Genomic DNA, 26,359 nt, shown 5'->3' on the forward strand with positions numbered 1-26,359 from the left:
AATCCCGGGGATGAGGGGGCGGACATATGAGGAGAGGTTGAGTAGATTGGGACTCTACTCATTGGAGTTCAGAAGAATGAGAGGCGATCTTATTGAAACATATAAGATTGTGAAGGGTCTTGATCGGATGGATGCAGTAAGGATGTTCCCAAAGATGGGTGAAACTAGAACTAGGGGGCATAATCTTAGAATAAGGGGCTGCTCTTTCAAAACTGAGATGAGGAGAAACTTCTTCACTCAGAGGGTGGTAGGTCTGTGGAATTTGCTGCCCCAGGAAGCTGTGGAAGCTACATCATTAGATAAATTTAAAACAGAAATAGACAGTTTCCTAGAAGTAAAGGGAATTAGGGGTTATGGGGAGCGGGCAGGAAATTGGACATGAAGCTGAGTTCGGATCGGTCAATGCCCTGTGGGTGGCGGAGAGGGCCCAGGGGCTATGTGGCCGGGTCCTGCTCCGACTTCTTGTGTTCTTTAGATTTGTGGTTGGGATCAGATCAGCCATGATCTTATTGAATGGCGGAGCAGGCTCGAGGGGCCGATTGGCCTACTCCTGCTCCAATTTCTTATGTTCTTATGTTCTTATGTGTGTGAGTGTGGATGTTTGTGGATGTGTGTGTGTGTGAGTGTGAGTGTTTGTGGATGTGTGTGTGTGTGTGTGTGAGTGTGAGTGTTTGTGGATGTGTGTGTGTGTGAGTGTGAGTGTTTGTGGATGTGTGTGTGTGAGTGTGAGTGTTTGTGGATGTGTGTGTGTGAGTGTGAGTGTTTGTGGATGTGTGTGAGTGAGTGTGTGTGTTTGTGGATGTGTGTGTGTGAGTGTGAGTGTTTGTGGATATGTGTGAGTGTGAGTGTTTGTGGATGTGTGTGAGTGAGTGTGAGTGTTTGTAGATGTGTGTGGGTGAGTGTGAGTGTTTGTAGATTGTGTGTGTGAGTGTGAGTGTTTGTAGATGTGTGTGTGTGAGTGTGAGTGTTTGTAGATGTGTGTGTGTGAGTGTGAGTGTTTGTGGATGTGTGTGAGTGAGTGTGAGTGTTTGTAGATGTGTGTGTGTGAGTGTGGGTGTTTGTAGATGTGTGTGTGTGTGAGTGTGAGTGTTTGTAGATGTTTATGTGTGAGTGTGAGTGTTTGTGGATGTGTGTGAGTGTGAGTGTTTGTGGATGTGTGTGAGTGAGCGTGAGTGTTTGTAGATGTGTGTGTGTGAGTGTTTGTGTGTGTGTGAGTGTTTGTGGATGTGTGTGAGTGTGAGTGTTTGTGGATGTGTGTGAGTGAGTGTGGGTGTTTGTGGATGTGTGTGAGTGTGAGTGTTTGTGGATGTGTGTGAGTGAGTGTGAGTGTTTGTAGATGTGTGTGTGTGAGTGTGGGTGTTTGTAGATGTGTGTGTGTGAGTGTTTGTGTGTGTGTGAGTGTTTGTGGATGTGTGTGAGTGTGAGTGTTTGTGGATGTGTGTGAGTGAGTGTGGGTGTTTGTCGATGTGTGTGTGTGAGTGTGAGTGTTTGTAGATGTGTGTGTGTGAGTGTGAGTGTTTGTGTGTGTGTGAGTGTTTGTGGATGTGTGTGTATGAGTGTTTGTGGATGTGTGTGAGTGAGTGTGGGTGTTTGTAGATGTGTGTGTGTGAGTGTGGGTGTTTGTGGATGTGTGTGAGTGTTTGTGTGTGTGTGAGTGTTTGTGGATGTGTGTGAGTGTGAGTGTGAGTGTTTGTGGATGTGTGTGAGTGTGAGTGTTTGTGGATGTGTGTGTGTGAGTGTTTGTGAACGTGTGTGAGTGTGAGTGTTTGTGGATGTTTGTGAGTGTGAGTGTTTGTGAATGTGTGTGAGTGTTTGTGGATGTTTGTGAGTGTGAGTGTTTGTGAATGTGTGTGAGTGTTTGTGGATGTTTGTGAGTGTGAGTGTTTGTGAATGTGTGTGAGTGTTTGTGGATGTTTGTGAGTGTGAGTGTTTGTGAATGTGCATGTGTGAAGAGTGAGAGCAATATCCATGTTCCTGCTTTTCAGAATATTTTATTCCTTCTTTCTTACTTTCAAGCATGATATAATTCAGTGCAGTGTACAGACTGCTATTGATCTGGTGATGGGAGATAAATGGACTGAAGAGTAGACCAAGAACAAAAATTCATGAACAATTCTGGGAGCAGAAGCCATGTGACATGATGTCTTCGAGTGTTAGTGATCTTTCCTTCACTTGCTGTTTGAGTTGATCCTATTTCATGTGGAGAATAATCAGATATGCAGAATAATGCAGATATTAATCATTTAACAATTTTGTATTGTAGCAGCAGTTTTACCCCAGCAATTTCATTTTTTAGCAGAAAGAATATGTTCCTATGATTAGCAAATCACATAACTCTGGTTGCAGCGTATTTACTGCATGTACACATGTAACATTTATGTCAAAACAGGAAGCTCAAAGTGGTTTTGCAAAACAGCCACTTTACACTTCTGAACCAACCTCTAGCACTGTCTGAATACTGCACTCATGCAGAACGAGTTATTAATTATTCACATTGTCTAAAAGCGTGCAGCTTTTAACTGCTCATGACCTACATAAAATATCCACTGTAAGCAATTTTAAACTTCACGTACAACAGATTTAACCCCCATCTGACCCCACTAGGCAGAAATTATCCCTCAAAGTAATCCATTTAATACTGCGAAGTGATTTATATCAAAGGAGATGCACATTAACAATAGATAAAAGATTCACAATTGGTAAATTTGATATACAGCACGTATCTCACTTCTCACCATGGTGTAGACTGGATTTGTCACAGGTGGTGGATTGTGAATTAAAATGGTTGTTTGGGTTTATAGACCTATTAAATTTAATTCTTGCTAGCATTATTTTAATGCTGTATGCAGGCATACAAACACAATATTAGTCTAAATAAAGTTGTAGTTCTGTGAACACATTCTCTATAATTAAAAATGTCCAACTGTACTCCAGTGTACACAAACTGACTGGTAGCTGCATTACTGGAACACTGCAAAAGTCCTTTCAGCTTCTGCCATTTAGAGTCCCTGCAACAAAAACATAACCTTCAATTCAAAAATCCCATGAACCACAGTATAAGTTCCATGGATACAATATTTAACCAACAGGCAAATCTGATGTTATAACTCACTTGTGACTTCTACTCCTTCTGTTTCATTTGGTTGGTCCATTAACAACAACAACTTGCATTTATATAGCACCTTTAAAGTAGTAAAACGTCAAAAGGCGCTTCACAGGACCGGTTTTCAAACAAAATTTGACACTGAGTCACATAAAGAGATATTAGGAGCTTGGTCAAAGAGGTAGGTTTTAAGGAGTGTTTTAAAGGAGGAGAGGGAGGTAGAGAGGCAGAGAGGTTTAGGGAGGGAATTCCAGAGCTTAGGGCCTAGACAGCTGAAGGCACGGCCGCCAATGGTGGAGCGATTAAAATCGGGTATGCAAAAGAGGCCAGAATTGGGGGAGTGCAGAGATCTCGGAGGGTTGTAGGGCTGGAGGAGGTTACAGAGATAGGGAGGGGCGAGACCATGGAGGGATTTGAAAACAAGAATTTTAAATTATGAGAATTTTAAAATCAAGGCGTTCTCGGACCAGTGTAGGTCAGTGAGCACAGGGGTGATGGTTGAACGGGACTTGGTACAAGTTAGGATACAGACAGCAGAGTTTTGGATGAGCTCAAGTTTATGGAGGGTGGAAGATGGGAGGCCGGCCAGGAGAGCGTTGGAATAGTCGAGTCCAGAGGTAACAAAGCAATGGATGAGGGTTTCAGCAGTAGATGAGCTGAGGCGGGGCGAAGACGGGCAATGTTACAGAGGTAGAAGTAGGGGGTCCTGGTGAAGGAGCGGAAGTTCATCTCAGGGTCAAATAGGATGCCGAGGTTGTGAACGGTCTGGTTCAGCCTCAGACAGTGGCCAGGGAGAGAGATAGAGTCGATGGCTAGGGAACGGAGTTTGTGGCAGGGACTGAAGACAATGGGTTCAATCTTCCTAATATTTAGTTGGAGGAAATTTTTGCTCATCCAATACTGGATGACAGACAAGCAGTGTGACAATCAGAGACGGTGGAGAGGTCGAGGGAGGTGCTGGTGAGGTAGAGCTGGGTGTCGTCAGCATACATGTGGAACCTGACGTCGTATTTTTGGGTGATGTCGCCGAGGGGCAGCATGTAGATAAGAAATGGAAGGGGGCCAAGGATAAATCTTTGGGGGACTCCAGAGGTAACGGTGCGGGAATGGGAAGAGAAGGCTTTACAGGTTATTCTCTGGCTACGACTGGATAGATAAGAATGGAACCAGGCAAGCGCGGTCCTGCCCAGCTGGACGACAGAGGGGAGGCGTTGGAGGAGGATGGTGTGGTCAACCGTATCAAAGGCTGCAGACAGGTCAAGAAGGATGAGGAGGGATAGTTTACCACAGTCACAATCACGTAGGATGTCATTTGTGACTTTGATAAGGGCTGTTTTAGTACTGTGGTAGGGACAGAAACATGATTGGAGAGATTCAAACGTGGAGTTGCAGGAAAGATGGGCACGGATTTGGGAGGCGACAACACGTTCAACGACTTTGGAGAGGAAAGGAAGGTTGGAGATGGGGCGGTAGTTTGCAAGGACAGAGGGGTCAAGGGTGGGTTTTTGAGGGGGGCGGTGATGATGGCAGATTTGAAGGAGAGGGGGACAGTCCCTGAGGAAAGGGAACCATTAATAATATCAGCTAACATGGGGGCCAGGAAGGGAAGTTGCGTGGTCAGCAGTTTGGTGGGAATAGGGTCGAGGGAGCAGGAGGTGGGTCTCATGGTCAAGATGAGCTCGGAGATGGTATGAGGGGAGATAGGAGAGAAACTAGAGAAAGATGTGAGTTCAGGGCTAGGGCAGGGGGGGACTGTAGGGGAAAATTGACTTAGTGGGCTAGGGGAAGGAAGGGAAGTGGCAGTGGCAGCTGAACAGATGGTCTCAATCTTAGTGACAAAGAAGTCCATGAGCTCCTCACGCTTGTTGTTGGAGGTGAGGATGGAGGAGGCAGGGTAGAGTGGTTTAAGAAGACGATTTGTAGTGGAGAAGAGAAGCTGGGGTTATCTTTGCATTGCAGGATGATCCTGGAATAGTGAGCAGTTTTGGCAGAGGAGAGCAGGACCCGATATAATCGACCGATTATATCCAGTTGAGACCCTGCCATATATCCTTTATTTCTCCTAACTAGTTAATAACTAACAAATGTTTAGTAGCAAGTCATGTGTGATCAATGTCAGTCATGGGATAAAATAGAAATACAGCAGTAGTCTGCTGGCCATTACATAGTCGCTGGGAATTTCCTCCGGTGTTATTGCTCCTCAAATAAACTGCAATAACTTCCTCCATGTTGAAACCCACTTGTAAGCACTGTTCAGATATATTAATTACCATGGTAAGAACATAGTCATTAGTGATACACTAATAAAACTCCGTGACATCAGCACATGTAAATGTAAATGAATTATTAGGGCGATACAATAAGGGAGTTTCTACAGCTGATCCTAACCACACTCATTTTTTTAGATTGTACCTATGCTCTGATAGTATTTAATTCAGACAATTAAATGCAAATTACCTGCATATAAATAAAAACTGAGTCATTTAAATGTGGTGTGATAGGGTTAATGTCAGTTACATTTTTCGCCCTTTCATAGTGAATGGATGGACAATCTAGCTCTGTAATGTTATTTTAAGCTAGCCTGCTTCCCCTCAACTCAATGAAGTCATCAAAAGTACCAGGAAAACTGACAATTCTCTTCTAATCCAATGAGCGAAATGCCACTTCATGCCACATGAAAGATATGATGCCTGCTGAGTGAACAAGGAACAACTGGCAGAAACAGATTTTGTCTCAAATACCAATTACTATGATTTTTCCATTTATCATTACACAAGCAGATTTTTACATTATTTTACTGAACACCTAAATTTTAACAGTCTGGAAAAAGTTTTATATTTTGGGATATGAAATCTCAAAGTAGCAGGGCCAACTTAGGAACCAAATTTATTACTTCCTCTTCACGATTGAAGGGCAGGGAATAGGAAGGGAACTGCTGAGGCCCACATTTTCCTTGCAATCCTACCCCAAATATAGGCTCCAGCCATTGGTGATTCCTTTCCTTACCATGCCATGCCTTACAACAACAACTTGCATTTATATAGCACCTTTAATGTAGTAAAATGTTCCAAGGCGCTTCACAGGAGCGTTATCAAACAAAATTTGACACTGAGCCACACAAGGAGATATTAGGAGAGGGGACCAAAAGCTTTGTCAAAGGTTTTAAGGAGGAGAGAGAGGGAGAAAGGTTTAGGGAGGGAATTCCAGAGTTTAGGGCCTAGACAGCTGAAGGCAGGACCACCACTGGTGGGGAAAAAGGAAGTCAAAGATGCACAAGAGGCAAGAATTGGAGGAACGCAGAGATCTCGGAGGGTTGTAGGGTTGGAGGAAGTTACTGAGATAGGGAGGGGCGAGGCTATGGAGGGATTTGAAAACAAGGATGAGAATTTTAAATTTGAGGCGTTGGTGGATCTGGAGCCAATGTAGGTCAGTGAGCACAGGGGAGATGGGTAAGTGGGACTTGGTGCGAGTTAGGATACGACCACCCACCATCTCTTACCCAAAAGAAAATAAGAAAAAGACATAAGTAAAAAGAAGAGTTAAAGGGAGAGAAGCAAAAAAGAGAAAGAAAGAAGCTGAAGAGGAAAGACAGAGAGAAACAGCAACATGAAGACAACAGAGACAAGTAAGAGAGTAGTCATCATGTTCCCTGATTTACAGTGTGCCTTGAAATGGAAGATCAATTAATCTGTTTTGAAATATGTTTACAAATATCTTCATATGTTGAAGATATATTCTGCTCATCAACAAAGCTGCTGAATTATTTCATATGAACTCATTCTACCGTTGACACAACAGTTGTCGTGCTGCTGTTCTGAACCACTATTGGATTAAGTAGACTGTGTAAATGTTGTAGTCAGGAAGATCGTGGTTCTTACACATTTCATGATAACTGTGCTAGTCACCCATGCTGCTTGGTATTTGTTATCAATCTAGCGAGGGTTCAAACCTGCAGTTATCAATTCTCTAATGAGCAACGAGTGACTGTCCTCCATGGATGGAGAAGTATCAGGACCTGATACCCCCCGACGATGGAAAATCGAAACCAAATTGATTCTCTGCGGCAGATACTGAAATCCAATACGTGATCCAGGAATAAATGCAGTACTTAGAGTGATGGTACGTCATTCTTATGGGTGGGACCTGGAGGAATAAAGTCATCACTAGGAACTGGGATACTTCCAAATTGGCTCCAGATATCTCTGTAAGCCAATGCTCTATTTGATAGGGTGGTCCTATTTGGAATAGCAATGCGAAGCTTACCAGACTACTGTCCTGATAAGCTGTATGATTTTAGCTGATTAAACTATCTCCTATGCAGACTTAGGTGATCCAATACATTAGCTATTGCCAACCTGGACCTAAGCTCTCTAAGCATAAGTAAGTGGGACATGTACTTTTGGGGAGAGAGTGTACAGTCCAAGTCAGGCTGACAGAATCTCTACTTCTAAAGATTTCTCAATAATTTCATTTGGAGTATGGTGATTTAACCATGGCGATTTAACCGTGGTGATTTAACCATGGTGATTTAACCGTGGTGATTTAACCGTGGCGATTTGACCATGGTGATTTAACCGTGGCGATTTGACCATGGTGATTTAACCATGATGGTTTAACCATGGTGATTTAACCGTGGCGATTTAACCGTGGTGATTTAACCATGGTGATTTAACCGTGGTGATTTAACCATGGTGATTTAACCGTGGTGATTTAACCGTGGCGATTTGACCATGGTGATTTAACCATGTGATTTAACCGTGGCGATTTAACCATGATGGTTTAACCATGTGATTTAACCATGGTGATTTAACCATGTGATTGGTTTCCACATGCGCCAAACACCCAGATGAACATGAAAAAACACCTGACTTTATGGTTGATTTCTTACAATAAGTGCGAGTTCATTTGATCCGTTATTTTTAGAGTAGAAATATTATTGAAGGACATAAGCAATCAATATTTGAAGTTCCAGAAACATTTACACAACTGCTAAGCAGGTATAATTTTGAGGGGAAAAAAGTTGATAGAATCAGAATCCAAAGCTGCTGGTTGATCAGCTGGTATCATATATTCAGGATGTTCCTCACATTGGGTACAAATAGTTATAATGCAGGGACCCATGCAGTTCCTGCACTGACACTTACATGAATCACTGTCCACTGCTCCACAACTATGGCATCATAGGTTTCACACTTGTCCTCAGAAACTCCTTCAAAGATAAAGAGCCCATCCACTGATTTTGGTATTGAATCTGTCCAAACATGAGGCACATTTCTATTCAGTTAGTTTACCCTCACAGCACTAATAAAAGAGATACAAAAATTAATAAAGTGTCTGATAGCACTGCAGTCAGAAATATGATCCAGTTTGAATTCTTCATTTTTGTTGTACAGTGCTAATCATAAAATAATGGTCCTTTTATCGCTGCTGTTATGAATGTCCAAAAGACCCTCAGGTGTTCTGGTGTTCTGCTTCTTTCAATTGATACTAGAGGGAACATCATTATCGTTTACAATTAGTTAAAGGTTGTACAAATGGCCTCTATATTTCTACTTGTCTTCAGAACATTCAGAGCTACACAGAATTATAATTGAAGCATTAAAGTAAAATAAGGCTGATAAATAGTACAGGGAAAGGGCAAGGGAAATGAGACTAAATGGAGAGTTCGTTCAGGGAGCCAGCACAGACACAAACGGAGAACATTCAAAGCAAACTAGGTGAAATTGCAGTGAAGTGCTGTGAAAGCACCCAAAGCAAGGGCTCTGACACCGAAACAAAGCAGTGCAGATTAACCCTTTCAGTACTGAATGTCTTTTGGAACTTGCTGAACTAAATCATTTTTCAGAATAACTGTAAATTGAAAAAGAATTATCTTAAATTCTGTTAAATTATTAAGGGATATATAAGTTTATTTTTGCTTACTTTTACAGTGTCAATCAACTGTATGAGAATGGCTAGAGCTACAGGCTCTAGTCTGACATCAATGTGAGAAAAATAAACCATTTTTGTCCACGATGAATCATGCTACAAGTTTCTTTCTTTTTGAAATGATACATATGTGATTAAAAACCAAGTGCACTCACAGATGCTGACTCCACTTGTTTTCTTACTCAAAGCTCAGAATAGACATGATGGAGATGAATTTCCATGAAGGTTCTCCCCATTGTATGTTGTAACTTTGGCAGAAAATCCACGGTGACTTATGCGATTTCTCAAAGGTTTTTGCAGATTTTTCATTGAAGTTACAGCAGATGATCAGAAGAACCCCCATGGAAATTCAACACCTATGTGTGGTCAGGTTTCTGAGGGAAGAGTCATACCATTCAATTCAAATACGAACATCTTGTGGGTTTTGTTTTGCCTGATTGGCAGCTTTTTCAGGGTTCGGGAGAGAAATATTTAAATTTCCTTTGTCCCAGTCATTTTTTAAAAGTACTTCTCAGCCTGTCTTGTAAAATTGGATAGTATATCTGAAGCCATCAGAGAGGGAGACAGGCCAGAGAAATTCTGTGGATGGTCAACAACAAAATGTCATGTAAATGTTAATATTCAGGAACCTGGGGATAGATTTTAACTATCGGGCGGCAGTTCTGCAGAGTGCACCAGCCTGCCGCCCAATAGTGCCAACGGGAGGCCTGGTCAATTTTGAAGGTTGATCCCCATTGCAATATGGCCAGCAGGTTGTGGGCACCAAATGGGCGCCTCTCTGCAGCTCATCAGCTCCAGGCAGGCACAGTATTGGGTGCTCAAAGGCATACCTGACCGGCATCAAAATAGCTCTGGGGAATAGGGCCATTCGTGGAAGTGGGGGGATCTTGGTGCTGTAGTGGCCCATATTATTTTTGTGGGGCTCAAGGAGCAACCCTACTCCTCCTAGCCCCACAAAAATAATTAAAAACGTACCTTTTTGGCTCCCCTCGGACTGGACCTTCAAGTGAAACTGGGCGGAGTGTGCAAGGTGCACGTACTGCCCAGTTGTATCCTAAAATGGCAGTCGAGGTCCTACATATGTCATAGAATGCTGATTTGCATAGTAAAAGGGCCAACTGAATCAGGCAGGTAATCCTCAGCCCAGCAGTAGGCCCTTCCACGATGGCATTGGCCAGATAGAGAGTGGGAATGGGTTGGTAAGCTTTTCCCCACCATTTTAGGGGTATTACCATTCTGTTTCCACCCAGCGGCGCCAGTGAAAATCTCCCCCCTTGTGTCTGTCCCGTTTATGTCATGGTTTAGTACCACAGAATTTAAAAAATATTCTTAGGAGGAATAGTTAAATCTACAGCATGTCATTGCTTTTGTTTGTTTATTCATTCAATGAATCTATTTGGTGAATTATAATATATATTACAGGCTAGTGAAGTGTTTATTCTACCACCTTCTGAAATCAAGGACGATCATAAGGGCACATGATATAATCAGTAAGTCAAAATAAATAATGAGGAGGTTTCGGTTCGATCCCTGGATTCACTACAAATGACCTAGATATTGGGCAGGCAAAAGTGCACTCCGGGTCATAGGGAGCAAGGGAGGTCTTGCAGGACTGGTCTGAGATACCAAGTCTGACAAAAATGTTCAGAGCAAAACCCAAAATTGTAGCAATCAATCTTTGTTGTGCCTAAATGACAGAGTGACATCTCCAAAGATAAGCAAATATACTTCTGCATTTGTTATATCTCAGTAATTTGGTGGAATTAAACACTGATTTTTAAATGGATCGCTCCGTGGGGGACAGGGAAGGAAGTACCTCAGAATTAGATCGAAACACTTGTGAAGCATCACGGTTTAACAACAATAAGCTTTTCCAACAGAAAAGTCTACAGAGTAGAAGCTGTTGTTTTCAACTTAATGTCTGAGAAGCAAAAATTATTTTTAAGCTTACTTTTTAAGTGAATTTCAAGCTCTATTATCTTACCAAGCATTTTTTAGCTTTCCATTTGGTGGAGCTCCCCTAATAAGCCAACAGTTGAAAATTCACTTAATATTTGTACCAAGCACATATTCATATTCCAAATTTACATCATGCCATGTCACCCACAACAGATCAATGTATAATATATCTCAGTTCTCTTATTTAGCATTATAAATTAAGCTAGTTACAATTTCCATATAGAAAGATTTGGATTCCGTACCTGTCGGTGTTCCCAGACAAATCAAAGCATCCACCAACAAGGCTCCCTTTGTGAAGTGCTGAGTCATGTGCTCTAGCCAGTCTGCTTCAATACTGTTAATATCCTGTCCCTTTTTACAGATCTTTAGTGGAATTGTGGCTGTATAATACTTGTAAGATTTCTGGTTTTCTTGTGGCTTATTGAAAAGGAGAAAAACCTCATTTTCTAGAAAGAAACAAAAAAGTTTTCAATTATGTGAATTTAAAGAGAATTTAAATGGTATCACATACAACATTGTAAAGTACTTTTAAACATCCAATATTTGTATTATTTATGCTGGGTGTTACTGAGTTGAAGAATATACCATTGTTTCTCTTTGCATTGTCAGAAAGTGTTGATCAATGAAAATCAGGGTCGACAGGGACTACTCTGAGATTGTTAAAGCACAACTAGAAACTATTAAAGTACTGCCGTTCAACTAAGGATTATTCTTAAAGTACTAAAGCAGTGTTCCATTAGAGGCTATTCTGTGACCAATAAAGCAGGATTTTGCTGGATACTATTTTGAGACTGCTAAAAGACTAGAAGAGAATGCTAAAAGTTAAATTGAACTTTTAAGCCCAAACTATTGATTCCTGTATATAATATATAAATACGGCATTTTCCAAGGCAGTATACTCAGCCAGCAAGTGTAGTGTTTATCTTTTTAACTTGTGCTAATACTCGTGTTTGGTATTCGTTTTACAAAGCTCCCAAATGTACAAGGATTTCTACCAGGGGGAAATTTGTTCAGGGCTTCTCTCGTTCCGCCACTGTAACTTGGGTGGAAGTTCAGCGAAAATCCCGTTTACACACGTAAATGGGGTTTCCAAGAAAGAAAAGGCAGCGGTGCAGGAGAAACCCTTGAGGAAATTTCTGGCATACATTTTCAAGAATGTATCTTGAGTTCTAGCATACCAAGTAAAATGGTAAAACTCTCAAGTCAGCAGGATTTTTTTAGCTCATGCATTTTCTCTGTTCAATTCCAAAATAGCTCCCCCATATGACATACACCATTCAGATGACATTATTTTTAAATTCATTCTCGGGATGTGGGCATCGCTGATAAGGCTGGCATTTATTCCCCATCCCTAGTTGTCCCTGATGGTAGTTTGACACAACTGAGTCGCTTGCTAGGCCACTTCAGAAGGCAATTAAGAGTCAATCACGTTGGTGTGGGGGCTGGAGTCACATATTTTATAACAATCCGACAGATTTAAAAAAAAACTGAATTCAAATTCTCATGGGATGGGCAATAAATGCCGGCCTCGCCAGCGACGCCCACATCCCATGAACGAATTTAAAAAATGGGAATTGAATTTACAATCTCTGGATTACTAGTCCAGTAACATAACCACTACACTATCATACCCTTATACATTGTGATTAAACTTCACATACAGTAAATGTCATCATGCAGGTAACTACAGCAACCATTTTGCATGCAACAAAGTGCCACACACAACAATGAGCTGAAGGACCAGTTAATCTATTTTTGGTGGTGTTGGTTGAGGCAGAAATGTTGGTCAAGACACCAGGCAATGTTCCCTGCTCTTCTTCAAATAGTATCTTGGGATTTTCAATGTCCATCTCAACCAACAGAACATGCAAATGGGATCTTAATTTAACATCTCATCTGTAGAATGGTGCTTCTGACAAGGCAGCACACCCTCAGTAGTGGACTATTGGCCCAGTTTATGTGTTCAAATCCTGCAGAGTGTTTTGAATCCTCAATCTTTGGCCTCAAAGTAGGAATAAACGGGTCTTTTTCCGGGTGGCAGGCAGTGACTGGTGGGGTACCGCAGGGATCAGTGCTTGGGCCCTAGTTATTCACAACATATATCAATGATTTGGATGAGGGAACTAAATGTAACATTTCCAAGTTTGCAGATGACACAAAGCTGGGGTGGAATGTGAGCTGTGAGGAGGATGCAAAGAGGCTCCAATGTGATTTAGACAAGTTGGGTGAGTGGGCAAGAAGATGGCAGATGCAGTATAATGTGGATAAATGTGAGGTTATCCACTTTGGTTGTAAAAACAGAAAGGCAGATTATTATCTGAATGGTGATAAATTGGGAAAAGGGGAGGTGCAACGAGACCTGGGTGTCCTTGTATACCAGTCGCTGAAAGCGAGCATTCAGGTGCAGCAAGCAGTTAGGAAGGCGAATGGTATGTTGGCCTTCATTGCAAGTGGATTTGAGTACAGGAGCAGGGATGTCTTACTGCAGTTATACAGGGCCTTGGTGAGATCACATCTGGAGTATTGTGTGCAGTTTTGGTCTCCTTATCTGAGGAAGGATGTCCTTGCCATGGAGGGTGTGCAACAAAGGTTTACCAGACTGATTCCTGGGATGGCAGGACTGATGTATGAGGATAGATTGGGCCGACTAGGGTTTAGAAGACTGAGAGGTGATCTCATCGAAACATATAAAATTCTAACAGGACTAGACAGACTAGATGCAGGGAGGATGTTCCCGATGGCTGGGGAGTCCAGAACCAGGGGTCACAGTCTCAGGATACGGGGTATGCCATTTGGAACCAAGAAGAGGAGAAATTTCTTCACTCAGAGGGTGGTGAACCTGTGGAATTCTCTACCACAGAAGGCAGTGGAGGCCAAGTCATTAGATGTATTCAAGAAGGAGATAGATATATTTCTTAATGCTAAAGGGATCAAGGGATATGGGGAAAAAGCGGGAACAGGGTACTGAGTTAGACGATCAGCCATTATCATTTTGAATGGCGGAGCAGGCCCGAAGGGCCGAATGGCCTACTCTTGCTCCTATTTTCTATGTTTCTATGTTTTTATGTTTCAAAGGCTAGAATGCTACAAACTGAGCCAAGCTGATATGCACCTGAGATGTATCGAACAGATTATGGTAAAGGAAATATTAAATGAAATATAGTAATTTCACTGTGTCCATTTGTTTCCTCATACATTTTCAATAATGTGTGTATAGTGAAAAATTTTCAGGCAAATTATTAAGGCTGCAGAGAGCAAAATATAAAACATATGTGGTAAACAGAAAAAGCCTGGTCTTCATCTGGTATTGTTTTTATCCCCTTTATACCATGTAACGTCATTACAAAGGCCAATGGGCCCTAGTAAGCATGTTTCATTGATATGCTAATATCTATATACATTTTACATTACCCACATTATTGCCAACATTAGACATTTAAGCATTTTCAAGGTCAGAATGTGGAAGCATCTTTCGATCCCTCAAATTTATTGGTCTATAGATGCAGTGTCTTGTATCTGAATGTTTTTTCAAACTAATTTTCTTGTCGTTAATGGGCTGTAAATGGCTAACATATGGCTTGTCTGTGCAAACATCTGCATAAAAATAAATAAAATAATGCCTAATAAATCAAAACCACATGATTGTAGCATGCACAAAGCATGAAAAATGCAATTTGCTAGTTTATAGATCGCTGCGGTTTATGAAGATTTGACAACTATAACAGCTGTCTCATTTTCATCTCAGGGTCTGCTTTATTAGTGTTCCCTTTAAAGCTCATTGTTCATCTACTAAACAATTATTCATGTCATGTTGGCAGCCAGGAACACAGCACACTGCCTCTATTCTAATGCACTATATTTCTTATATCATATTTCTGTATGGATATTTATGGTGTTAAAGGTATGGGGGGGAGATTCCTCTGAGCATTATGTATAATAAAATTGTGAACAATTTTTATAAATGGCTTTACAATTTTGTTACAGGTAGTTGTCAATCTGAGAATGAATATTTCTACATTAATAAAACCAACTCAATTTTTGTTTTAGTTCTATCTTTTATACTGAATAAGCTAAGGAAGGCTAAAGGCATTGAGTCATGTTCTGAAAGAATATTCATACAGCACTGAAGGCAAGAATAAGGCTTGAAATATACCTGGTACCTAATTGTGAACAGTGACTTGCACACTTCATTTTGCAAGTGAGCTATGAAGGTCTTCCTCGTGAAATAATTGGTCGTGACAGATTCTTCCGCCACCTGCCCCTGCACTCTGTGATTCGCTTCCAAAATCTTGCTTTGTCTCCACCCGCCTTTTAAAACCTCCACAAAATTTACCTCTGAGACCATCACCCCCTCCAACTTCTTCTTGTTTGCTGTCCGCCACAGCCCCAGGTCCTTGGGATATTTCATTACATGAAAGGTACTATATAAATATAAGTTGTTGTACTCCATTCTATATACAACAGAGATAAATCAGTATTACTTTAATAGGGATTTACTATCAGCATGGAGCGTGTTTAATGCTCCTCCCTGTGTCATTTGAACCACTTCTCATCTCTACAGATCTGACTTGCTCCTATTTTCAAAGTTAGTTCAGTGGGAATAGAATTTTACATTTTTAAGGATCTTTCAGCTCTAAATAATAATTATTTGTTAAATGAATCACGCCATTGCCAATAATATTTGGCTCCAGGATTCTGAAAATACATGCAAACTGGAAGTGACCCTTAGTGTAAGCACTTGAAGACTGCTAGTTATTGAAGGAAAAGTCCTGACTGTTTAAATTTATACACAATTTTTTTTAAAAAAAAATACATTTAAATGCCTTTAGTCCGTCTATGTGTGTGTTTGGATTGGCTACTGTAATTTAACAATATCTGTTTGCTAGTACATCCAATAATATTGTCAACACCTTAATGTACACACTATTGTCGTTTTAATCTTAAACGCACATAGTGGTGGCAGTTTAATTGCATTCACATCACATAGCTGCTGTGGTTTTACTATTTATATTTGTTTACTTCTGTTGGATTATTTTTTTAATGAAAATTCTGAACAGTGTCTATTATCCAAGGCTGCAATAAAAGTTCTGATTTACTGGTGGAAGGAAAAGGGTGAATTAGTGTCTTTAAAATGGATAGTCTGGCTTTCCGAAAACAAAAGCCAGAAACCAATTGGTTACCATGACCAATAAGCAGACACATCTGTATTTTCACCAGATGTAACCTGAAAAAATGTGAAATGGTTCAGGAGTGTGAGGATTTTAAGAAACATCTGAATGTTAAAGGGACACATTTGTGTTCTTACAATTTATAATTAAGGATAAGGTTATGTTAGTCTGGAAAATGTGCACAATTATTGGAGATGATGCTGAATATTGGATCAATTCAAAAAATCAGCTTATCTTCAACTTCCCTAAACTGCCAGAGGAGAGGACCAAGGCAAACAGGCCATTAAAGAGATAAGGTCAGGGAACTGACTAGTAAGAGGCAGCTCTTCCTGTGGGAGATTGTGTTAATGTTCTGATCTAAGTTCAGAGCTGCTTGGGGGCTCAAATTCCTGAGGTGGGGAGGGTGCAACATAGGCAGATCGCCCACAGGGTGCCAGTAATTTAGGGCAGATTTGCCAGGTTTCCATCCCATGTAAATTGTATCCCAAATTGTAATTGGGGGGGGGGGGTGGGGTGGGTTGGGGATAGCTGACAACTTTTCCACCAGCCCATTTAAGCCTTGGGGGCTTATCATGTGGTGTTCCCAAGCTGCCCTGAGAATTCTGTCCACTACACCCTCCTTAGGCCTAGCAGAAGCCATGCCTGCTGAGAGCATGTGTCCTAAACAGAGAGTTTCCAAGGTCCCAATCATTTCAGTGAGCAAAGGTATTTGATCCCACATGTGATTGCTTACCTTAAAATAAATCGATTACCTTAAAATGCCAGCACTGATTTCCCTTTGGGGGAAACACTGAAAACTTTTCAGTCAATTCTTTGGCCCATTGAGGCAGCAATGGAACGATCGAGATACTGTGGAGTCAGTGGACACAAGTCCTTTCAGACCAGGCTCATTGGCTGCCCTACTGACCAAACAAAAGGTGCTTGGCTTGGGGAAGTGTCTGAATAAGGTTAATAGAAAAGAAAAAGTATATGGTGGATAGAGAGAAACTATTTCCGCTGGTTGGGGATTTTAGGAGTAGGGGGCACAGTCTAAAAATTAGAGCCAGACCTTTCAGGAGCGAGATTAGAAAACATTTCTACACACAAAGGGTTGTAGAAGTTTGGAACTCTCTTACGCAAACGGCAATTGATACTAGCACAATTGCTAAATTTAAAACTGAGATAGATAGCTTTTTGGCAACCAAAGGTATTAAGGGATATGGGCCTAAGGTAGGTATATGGAGTTAGATCACAGATCAGCCATGATCTTATCAAATGGCGGAGCAGGCACGAGGGGCTGAGTGGCCTACTCCTGTTCCTATGTTCCTATGAGCGTATTTGGAACATTCTTGCACAATGTGAAAATGGACCTTTGATTTGCCAATACTATTTCAACATCCATTATGATTATTTAAAATAAGAACTACCCTGAATTTTGAGAATTATTAAATGGGACTAAAATACTCAAGACTGATTTTTGCTAGAAGTATAAGATCTGATATTAGATAAATATCCCACAAGACCCTAAGCAAAGTACAATAAAATCAACTCACCCACACCATTCTTCTTTCCATTCTCCTCGGGCTTTCCTTGTCTCGAGTGTGCCCCCTGTTTGCTGTCATTAGCCTCAGACACAATCGTTGTTGCATTTGCTTCATTACTTTCTGTTATCTGCTTCATCTCCGTGTGCTCATTTGTTGCTGTGGTAGACTGCTCACCCCCTGCTGTCCCCTCCATGTGCTCATTTGTTGCTGTGGTAGACTGCTCACCCCCAGCTGTCCCCTCCATGTGCTCATTTGTTGCTGTGGTAGACTGCTCACCCCCAGCTGTCCCCTCCGTGTGCTCATTTGTTGCTGTGGTAGACTGCTCACCCCCAGCTGTCCCCTCCATGTGCTCATTTGTTGCCGTGGTAGACTGCTCACCCCCAGCTGTCCCCTCCATGTGCTCATTTGTTGCTGTGGTAGACTGCTCACCCCCAGCTGTCCCCTCCATGTGCTGATTTGTTGCTGTGGTAGACTGCTCACCCCCAGCTGTCCCCACCGTGTGCTCATTTGTTGCTGTGGTAGACTGCTCACCCCCAGCTGTCCCCTCTGTGTGCAGTCTGTCTGCTGCTTTGGTTTCAAATGCCTCTGCTTGTGATAAAGCTTTTTGTTTATCAGTAACTTTGGCTTCTGCCTCACAACCAGCTGTGCTCTCATTTTGTATCTGCCCTTCATCTTTTTGATATTCCTGACTTGTTAATTCTGCGATGGGTTGTCCATTGATTTGTTCGCCACCTTTGACTTGATCCTGACCAGCTTGTCCCTCAGACTGGGATACCTCCACTTGGTTTATTTTTTGTTTTGCCTCTCCAGCTGTAGCTTCTGCTTTCTGATTCTGTGCAAGTTTATCTTTATTGATGTTGTTTTGTACATTTTGACCAGCGTTCATTTCCTCTTTTGTTGAGATGTTTTGACACGAAGGACTGTTAACTGCTGAGGCCTCCTCAGGCCTTTCTGCTGAATTTGCTGTAGAATTTTGGTGCTGCACCAGTCCAACAAACCTTAAGCCTTTTCTCGATCCTTCTTGTATCTGATAATTAATCAGGAAATAATTACTTAACCGATACTGGCTTTTTTTACTTTTCTCCCCTATCTCTCCTCTTCTCTTGAAAATAGTGGCGGCGATTTTCAACTGCCGGCTGCCCATTTCTTATCTGAGAAACAGGTGGCCAGCAATTGAAAATCAGGGGAGGGGTCACCTTGGTCACCCCACTGACAGCCAAGGCCCGCCTGATGCAATGCGGGGGTTGGGGCCTCAAACAGGCGAGTTGGCACCTGGGATTCACTGGCGGCATGTTAAAGAGGCTCAGGTTTCAAAATGGCTCGGGCCTCAAGCCGGCACCAAAGAGCAGCCACTGCGCTGACTTCATGCCCGTTTTGGGCACTATTTGAAAATCGTCCCCAGTAACTCATGCTGGACCATGGTTCAACAAGCATCAACGAGCCTCCAGTGGCTCAACTAAGTGGCCATTCTTCACATGTAGAGCTATATATTGGGTGTCAGCAGGCTGTTCAACCTTAGGGATCATAGCCAACCTCAATCTTGTTTTCACCAATATCCATGGAGGATGATTGGATAATGATCAGGATCAGGATCAGGAACTCGAGCTGACATTCCCTTCCCTTGCCCAGAAATATTAAACTAATTGTTGTGCCTCACTGCTGCTGGCTGGAATCAGCTAACTCAACACAGACTGGGGGACTGAACCTAAAAGCTTCCTGGTCTGTCTGTCTCAGTACTATGTCAGGCATTCCATTTACCCATTGAACCATCGCAGAGACCTGAGTGTTTATTTTCTCGAATATCAAAACATAAAACACATCGTCATACAACATTAACAACCTTCTAATAATCCTATTGGTCAAACCAACTTTTAACATGCCGTAATCCGCTGAACAGTAATAATAAAAGCCCATGTTTGTTTAGCTGGCTAATGTCATGCAGAAAAAACATTTTTTACTACTGATAGCAAATAACAATCAATAAGAACAGTGCCAACATGTTTTCCAATTGTAAACACTTACCTTTTATAACATTTTATAGCGTGTTTGAGTGATGTAATCATATAATTGTATACATTGATATGTTAGGCCAACAGATGAAATTGTAATTTTAAAACGATTTCTTATAAATGTTTTGTAATTAGAACTTTTGCTTTCCTCTTTACCACATTCCTCAGTGGGTGTTTACTTAATATTTACAGAACATTTTATCCATCTTCTAAAATTGTGATAAAACTGTTTGGGGTCGATTTTAACCGTTCCCACTGAGCAGGAAACGGGCGGCAGTGAGTTAGCCACCCGTTTTAATTCTTGCCCCGTTTTCTTTTCCAAATGGATAGCCAACCCACTGCATCCCATTTCCTGCTCGGCGGGAACAATTAAAATTGAACCCACTAATTTTTCTCAAAGTGCAATTCAATGTCAAAGAAGGAACACTTTCCAAACATACAAATAAAAGTTTTCCATCTCTGTGTAGCAGCTATATTCCCTGTATTCACTTCAGTGCACAACTAAGCCTCTGAGGTTTGGTCTGTTTCTCACTATTTGTGGTATTTGAAAGGTAAGGGGCAACATTACTGACAGAAAACTCAATGCATGTAATACATAGTGACAACAAGTACTTTCAAACATGGGTTTCTTGATGGGTGTTTAATAGCATACATGATCAGGAAGATTCCAATCTTACAGACATCCTTTAGGGAGCTGACACAAGAACATTAATTCAAAACAGCTGTTTTTTCTGACTACACAGCATTGAAGGAATGAACAATCATGAAATTATTGTTTTCGTTTTTATTAGGGCCTCTAAGGGAGCCACAGAAGGAGGCTTTATATGTAAGACATGGTCTGTGACACTGAACAACAGGGTAAAGAATACCACTCTATATCCTGACTCACAGTTAAAAATAAAAAATCTCCTCTATCATGACTTTCCAGCTGCATTTAATATGCATAAAGTACACGTTTATCAGAGCAAATTAAAGTTATTTTATAAAATGGAAGTTAACAATAAATATTAAATAATTACTGGTTGCTTTGAGTTACCATGTAATTACTATAACTGATGGTGTCCTCATGCTGGGGAGAATGATGACTTCTCCTTATACATTACAGAACAGGGATTTTTTTCTTTTCTTTCGATCTGAGAATATTGTGTAAATACAAATTATAATAGAGAGTATAATAGTAAGTAAAACATGCCTTTTATCGCAACAGCTATGTATCACTTTGTGTTAATTATGAGAAGCCTAGAAAAGTGACTGAGCTGCCACTGTGAAAGAAACTCATGACACCTCAGATTACAGATGAATCATGGTGATGGTTTACTGCAGAAGGAAAATGCTGCTGGGCTTATTTCCACAGGTGGCACAGCTCAGAGCTGGCACATATCATTAAACCATACTCGTGATTTACAACCTAGGTCCCTCACATTCATAGCGTCTAAACATCACTCTCAGGACACATAGGGCATGATTTTAGCTCGAAGCCGGGAACCCAGTGGATGGGTACATATTCACGTGGGGAATCTGGAAGTCAAGTGAGTGCTTCACATTCTGCGATTGCAACTCAATTGAAGGCAACTATTTGTGCTCCCAGGTTTCCCACACGCCAGGCAGCCAGATTGACAGGCTGGCTCCCTGTCGGGAGAGAAAGGAGCCGCAAATCGGAGAGGAGGGAGAGAGAGATCGCGTGCCCTGGAAGAAATTGGGGGTAGAGGGATGTGGAGGACATTGGATGGGCCTTGGAAAAAATCAGGGGAGGGGGAAGCGGTCCCCCATCGGGTGGGGGTCCCCTATTGGGGGGAGGACCACCATCGGGGGTGGGGGCAGCCGATTGCAGGGGTCCTGTCGCGTCAGGTGAGCTTGTTGAGCCAGGATTAAGCACTCATGCTCATCCTGGCCCACCAACAGTGCAATAAAGGCACTCACCTCATGGATCCAGTCCTTCTCGCCTGCTTTCATCTGACATGAACTAGAAGCGATGGGAAACCCGAACAGGTAAGGTCAAATTCGTTTTACATTCCTAATACACAAAAAATTAAGTGCCTCAACTATCACAATGAGATAAATTGACCTTTTAAGTATCAGCCCACTGGCTTTAAGTGGGGACAGATCTTCCTGGTTTCTGTTGCGCACGCACATCCTAAAGTGCCTGGGTTAAACCCGGAAATGGCTATGTTGGAACCAGGATCCTGTCCCGCTAAAGAATTCAACTATTTTTACTACACACCCGCCACAAGTCCACCCATTCTTGGGAGTTAAAGTTATCCCCGTCATGTCCAGAAATATAATTTAAGTAACTTCCTGATCCATACTCTGTACTTTATTTCAATTTGTGTCCTATATTGTTATGTTTCTGCATCAACAACTCTTTAAATAAATCTTTTCATTTCTTGGAGAGTTAAAGCAATTCTGTCTGTTAGCAGTTTGAACCACAATTACTCTGTAGCCTAATTGAAAACAGGCATTAATTGGCTGTGCACCAGAAAAATATCCTCTGTCACCAATACATTATTGAAGCTTTCATTAGATTTCAAACTAGGCAAAGCTTTGGCAAAAGAAAACTGACAAGAGCACTGAGGTGGAAGTTACATTTCCTTAGTGGAGGTGCCTTAGATGAGCATGGGAAGCATGCTCATATACTGCTGAATACATTGGGTTCTAGGGAATTTACTAAGCCCCAGTTTGTAAGAAGCACCTGCAAATAAGCAGAATGCAAACCTTTTTTGTTCCATGGTAACAACACTAATGCTTTTAAGAAATGAAAAAAAATGAATTAGGTTCTTACTTTTTGCAGGACATCTGCTAGCACTTTGGAGTTAGGAGGTTGCTTGGACAGCAAACACAATTCTACTTCAAGGCTGCATGGCTCAGTCTTGGCATTATTCTCTTCAGTGCTGAGGAGATTGTAGGACAACAAGTGTGAGTTATGGTGATCCTCGAAGATGCTATTAGTACCATTCAATTTTAAACTTTAATTTTAATTTATTTTATTCCCCCCCACAGATGCATTATTTTCTTTATCCCTCATAAGCATAAATATATCACCCTTTAGACAGGCAGTTTCTAGCAATGACATGACTAAAACAAAGTGGGCACTAAATTGGGCCGTGTAGCACCCGTTGTTTTAGCACTACACGGCCTCTCCAACATTCAAGATGGCATCTTGGCTGCGCACGCAAGTTTCCAGCATGACACCATCTTGGTATAGGAGCTAACGCATGCTCAAATACCGAACATCGGCAGCATGTAAAGTAAGGAGAAAATGGATACAATCAGTATGCAACGCTGATTTAAAGTGATGGACACCATTTTGGGACTTAACGCTCAACTCAATGTACAGTGTTAACCCCCACCATCTGAACGTGTCTTAGAATGCCTGGAGGACCCCCACCAGCGCTATTTAAACAGGCCATGCAGGATTTACAGGTTAGTGGTTGGATTATTGCTTCTGGCTGCTGAGACATTTGTAACTGTTTTTGGAGGTCTCCAATACTTGAATACTAGGACTCGGGGATATTTAGAGCCAGGACGTGCAGGAGTGAAGTTAGGAAATGCTTCTGCACACAAAGGGTGGGAGAAGTTTGGAAACGCTCGTCTGCAAATGGCTGTTGATACTAGCTCACTTATGAATTCTAAATCTGAGATTGATAGATTTCTGTGAACCAAGGGTATTAAGGGATATGGGGCTAAGGCGGGTATATGGAGTTAGGTCACAGGTCCACCATGATCTCACTGAATGGTGGAACAGGCTTGAGGGGCTAAATGCCACTGCCACTTTCTGCCTCCTGATATGCACCACCTTCTCCTGCAAGAAAGTGGGGCGTGTGTCTGGGTGATTGTGCCTGTCATGGTTATATAGCTGCCAGTGTGTGTGGCCTGTGAGTTGTGGGTGGGCGGCTTGCAACAGTGACAACGTGTAAGGGTGAGACGAAGCATCTGATTGGCAGAGTTGAGCACTGATGGAAAGAGTTTGTTGGTGTGTGAGTGTGGGGGGTGTAATGTGTAGAGCAGTGGATGTGGCTAGTGGTGCAGTTGGTAGGAGATGCTACTTGACAGTTGACCTCACTCACCTTGACCATTCATGTCAAAGCATTGAACTTATTCATGCATCCATGTTCATGATGCTGTGCGCCTGGCATTGACTTTGTTCCCCGCTGCCTCCCACTGCCTTTTGGGTATATGTCTGGAGGGCCTCTTGCCCCAACCCCCCATCCCCTGCGGATATAGGATGTCCCTCCTTCTGTCCACCACTTGCACCAGGCCTCTAGTGCATCAGCAGAGAACCTTGGTGCATGCACTTTTGCGGGCCTGATACAAACTCAGATCGGCAGATTGGTGAGGTCTGGCATGCAGATTGGAGGATGTGGGATTTAGGTGCAACCTTTATTCAATGTTTTAACATAACTCATCAGTTTGTAAACATAGGGTCGGGAGCTGCATCTGTTTTTTTGCATTCGCGATGTCTGACCTCCATTCAGACTCCGTGCAGACAGCAGACTGTTATTTTCAGAAAATAAAAGGTACCAGCTACCTTTAACAACCCTATCCAATTTTTACCCCAATGAGTTAGGACAGTTGGACTTGTCAATGACCACTGCAGCAAGAGGTAAGAGTCAAGGGGGGGAATAAAAAAAAAATTGGATAGAGCCTATTATTGGGTGAGGATAGCGCGATCCGCTATTATCCCCACGCCCAATGGCCCCTGCACAGGCAGGACGAGACTGTCATGAGGCCTGTGGACTTACCTTCATGCAGCATTCCGAATCAGTGTTGACATGAGGATTCAATGCAATTCGCAATTTCCACCAGCAGGGGGAGCCCCAATCTCTTAAAGGCAGGCTGTCTCTTAAAAATCTCTTAAAGGTAGCTGATACCTGTTATTTGCTGAAAATAACAGTCTGTTGTCTGCACGAAATCTGAACGGAGGTCAGACATCGCACATGCAAAACACAGATGCAGCTCCCGTCCCCATATTTACAAACTGATGAATTATGTTAAAACATTGAATAAAGGTTCCACACTACTAAATCCCACATCCTCCAATTTGCATACCAGACCTCACCAATCTGCCGATCTGAGAGAGCGTGCACCAAGGTTCTCTGCTGGTGGATTAGAGACCTTGGTGCAAGAGGTGGTTAGGAGGATGGGTATCCTATATACGTTGAGGGGGGGGGGGGTGCAAGAGGCCCTCCAGACAGATACCCCAAAGGCAGTGCGAGGCAGAGGGGGATGAAGTCAATACCAGGCGCATAGCATCATGAACATGAATGCAGTGTAGGAAGAAGTTCAATGCTTTGACATGAGTGGTCAAGGTGAGTGAGATCAGCTGTCAAGTGGTGCCTCCTACCAATTAAACCACTAGCCACATCCACTGCTCCACACATTACACCCCCCCATCACCCACTTACCAGCAAACTCTTTCCATCAGTATTCAACTCTTCCAATCAGATGCTTCCTCTCACCCTTACACATTACCACTGTTGCAAGCCATCCAACCACAACTCACAGGCCACACACATTGGCAGCTATTCATCCATGACAGGCACATCACCCAGACACACGTCCCGTTTTCTTGCAGGAGAAGGTGGCGTATATCAGAAGGCAGCAAGTGGCAGTGGCAATTAGCCCCTCAAGCCTGTTCCACCATTCAATGAGATCATGGTGGACCTGTGACCTAACTCCATATACCCGCCTTAGCCCCATATCCCTTAGTACCCTAGGTTCACAGAAATCTATCAATCTCAGATTTAAAATTCACAAGTGAGCTAGCATCAACAGCCGTTTGCAGAAGAGCGTTCCAAACTTCTCCCATCCTTTACATGTAGAAGCATTTCCTAACTTCACTCCTGCACATCCTGGCTCTAAATATTAGACTATGTCCCCTAGTCCTAGTATTCAAGTACAGGAGACCTCGAAAAACAGTTACAAATGTCTCGGCAGCCAGAAGCATTCAACCACTAACCTGTAAATCCTGCATGGTCCGTTTAAATAGCACTGTTGGGGGTCCTCCAAGCACTTTACGACACGTTCAGATGGTCAGAATTAAGACTGCGCATTGAGTTGAGCGTTAAGTCCTAAAATCACTTTAAATCAGCATTGCACACTGTTTGTATCCATTTTCTCCTTATTTTACATGCTGCTGGCATTCGGTATTTGCGTATGTGCTAACGCCTACACCAAGATGGCGTCCGGCGTACGTCATGCTGGAAACGTGTGTGCGCAGCCAAGACGCCATCTCGGATGTTGGAGAGGCCGTGTAGCGCTGAAACAATGGACGCTATACGGCCCAATTTAGCGCCCGAAGTGTTTTGCAATGGTGTGTGAACTGTGAAAACTCATCAACCGAGTTGAAATTACAGGAGCTTGGGATGTGTACTCATGACCATTTTGTTGGGAGTCTTATGCTGAAATAATTGAGCTATTGAACTACCAGTTCCCAACTATTTTCATTAACATTCTTAGTGCAGCAGTACCTTCTTTCATAAAACTATAGAGAATGAATCATAAATCAAAGCAAATCTACGTTAAACATCAATGAACATTATTACAACTGCAGTACTGTTAAATTGCATTACTGGTAAAAATTACCTAAAATATGGAAATTATTCTTGAATTGTCTTTCCATTTCTAACTTTCCCTTAACTGCTTGTTCTGCCCCTCGCTATCACATTTGCT

At 42.2% G+C, this 26,359-nt stretch overlaps 1 protein-coding gene across 1 annotated transcript in view; it reads right to left on the bottom strand.

Annotated features, from left to right (window-relative positions):
• LOC137342225 (raftlin-like) overlaps positions 1-26,359 on the bottom strand; it is a 129,247-nt gene that overhangs the window by 26,897 nt on the left and 75,991 nt on the right. Inside the window, exons 4-7 of the mRNA XM_068006024.1 lie at positions 22,470-22,578; positions 17,691-18,708; positions 11,233-11,436; positions 8,248-8,354 (exon numbers count right to left, since the gene is read on the bottom strand). Of these exons, the coding sequence (XP_067862125.1) occupies positions 8,248-8,354; positions 11,233-11,436; positions 17,691-18,708; positions 22,470-22,578 (1,438 nt within the window). The remainder of the gene's footprint in view (positions 1-8,247; positions 8,355-11,232; positions 11,437-17,690; positions 18,709-22,469; positions 22,579-26,359) is intronic.

This window comes from Heptranchias perlo, chromosome 2, assembly GCF_035084215.1.
Source record: "Heptranchias perlo isolate sHepPer1 chromosome 2, sHepPer1.hap1, whole genome shotgun sequence".
Classification (NCBI taxonomy): Eukaryota; Metazoa; Chordata; class Chondrichthyes; order Hexanchiformes; family Hexanchidae; genus Heptranchias; species Heptranchias perlo.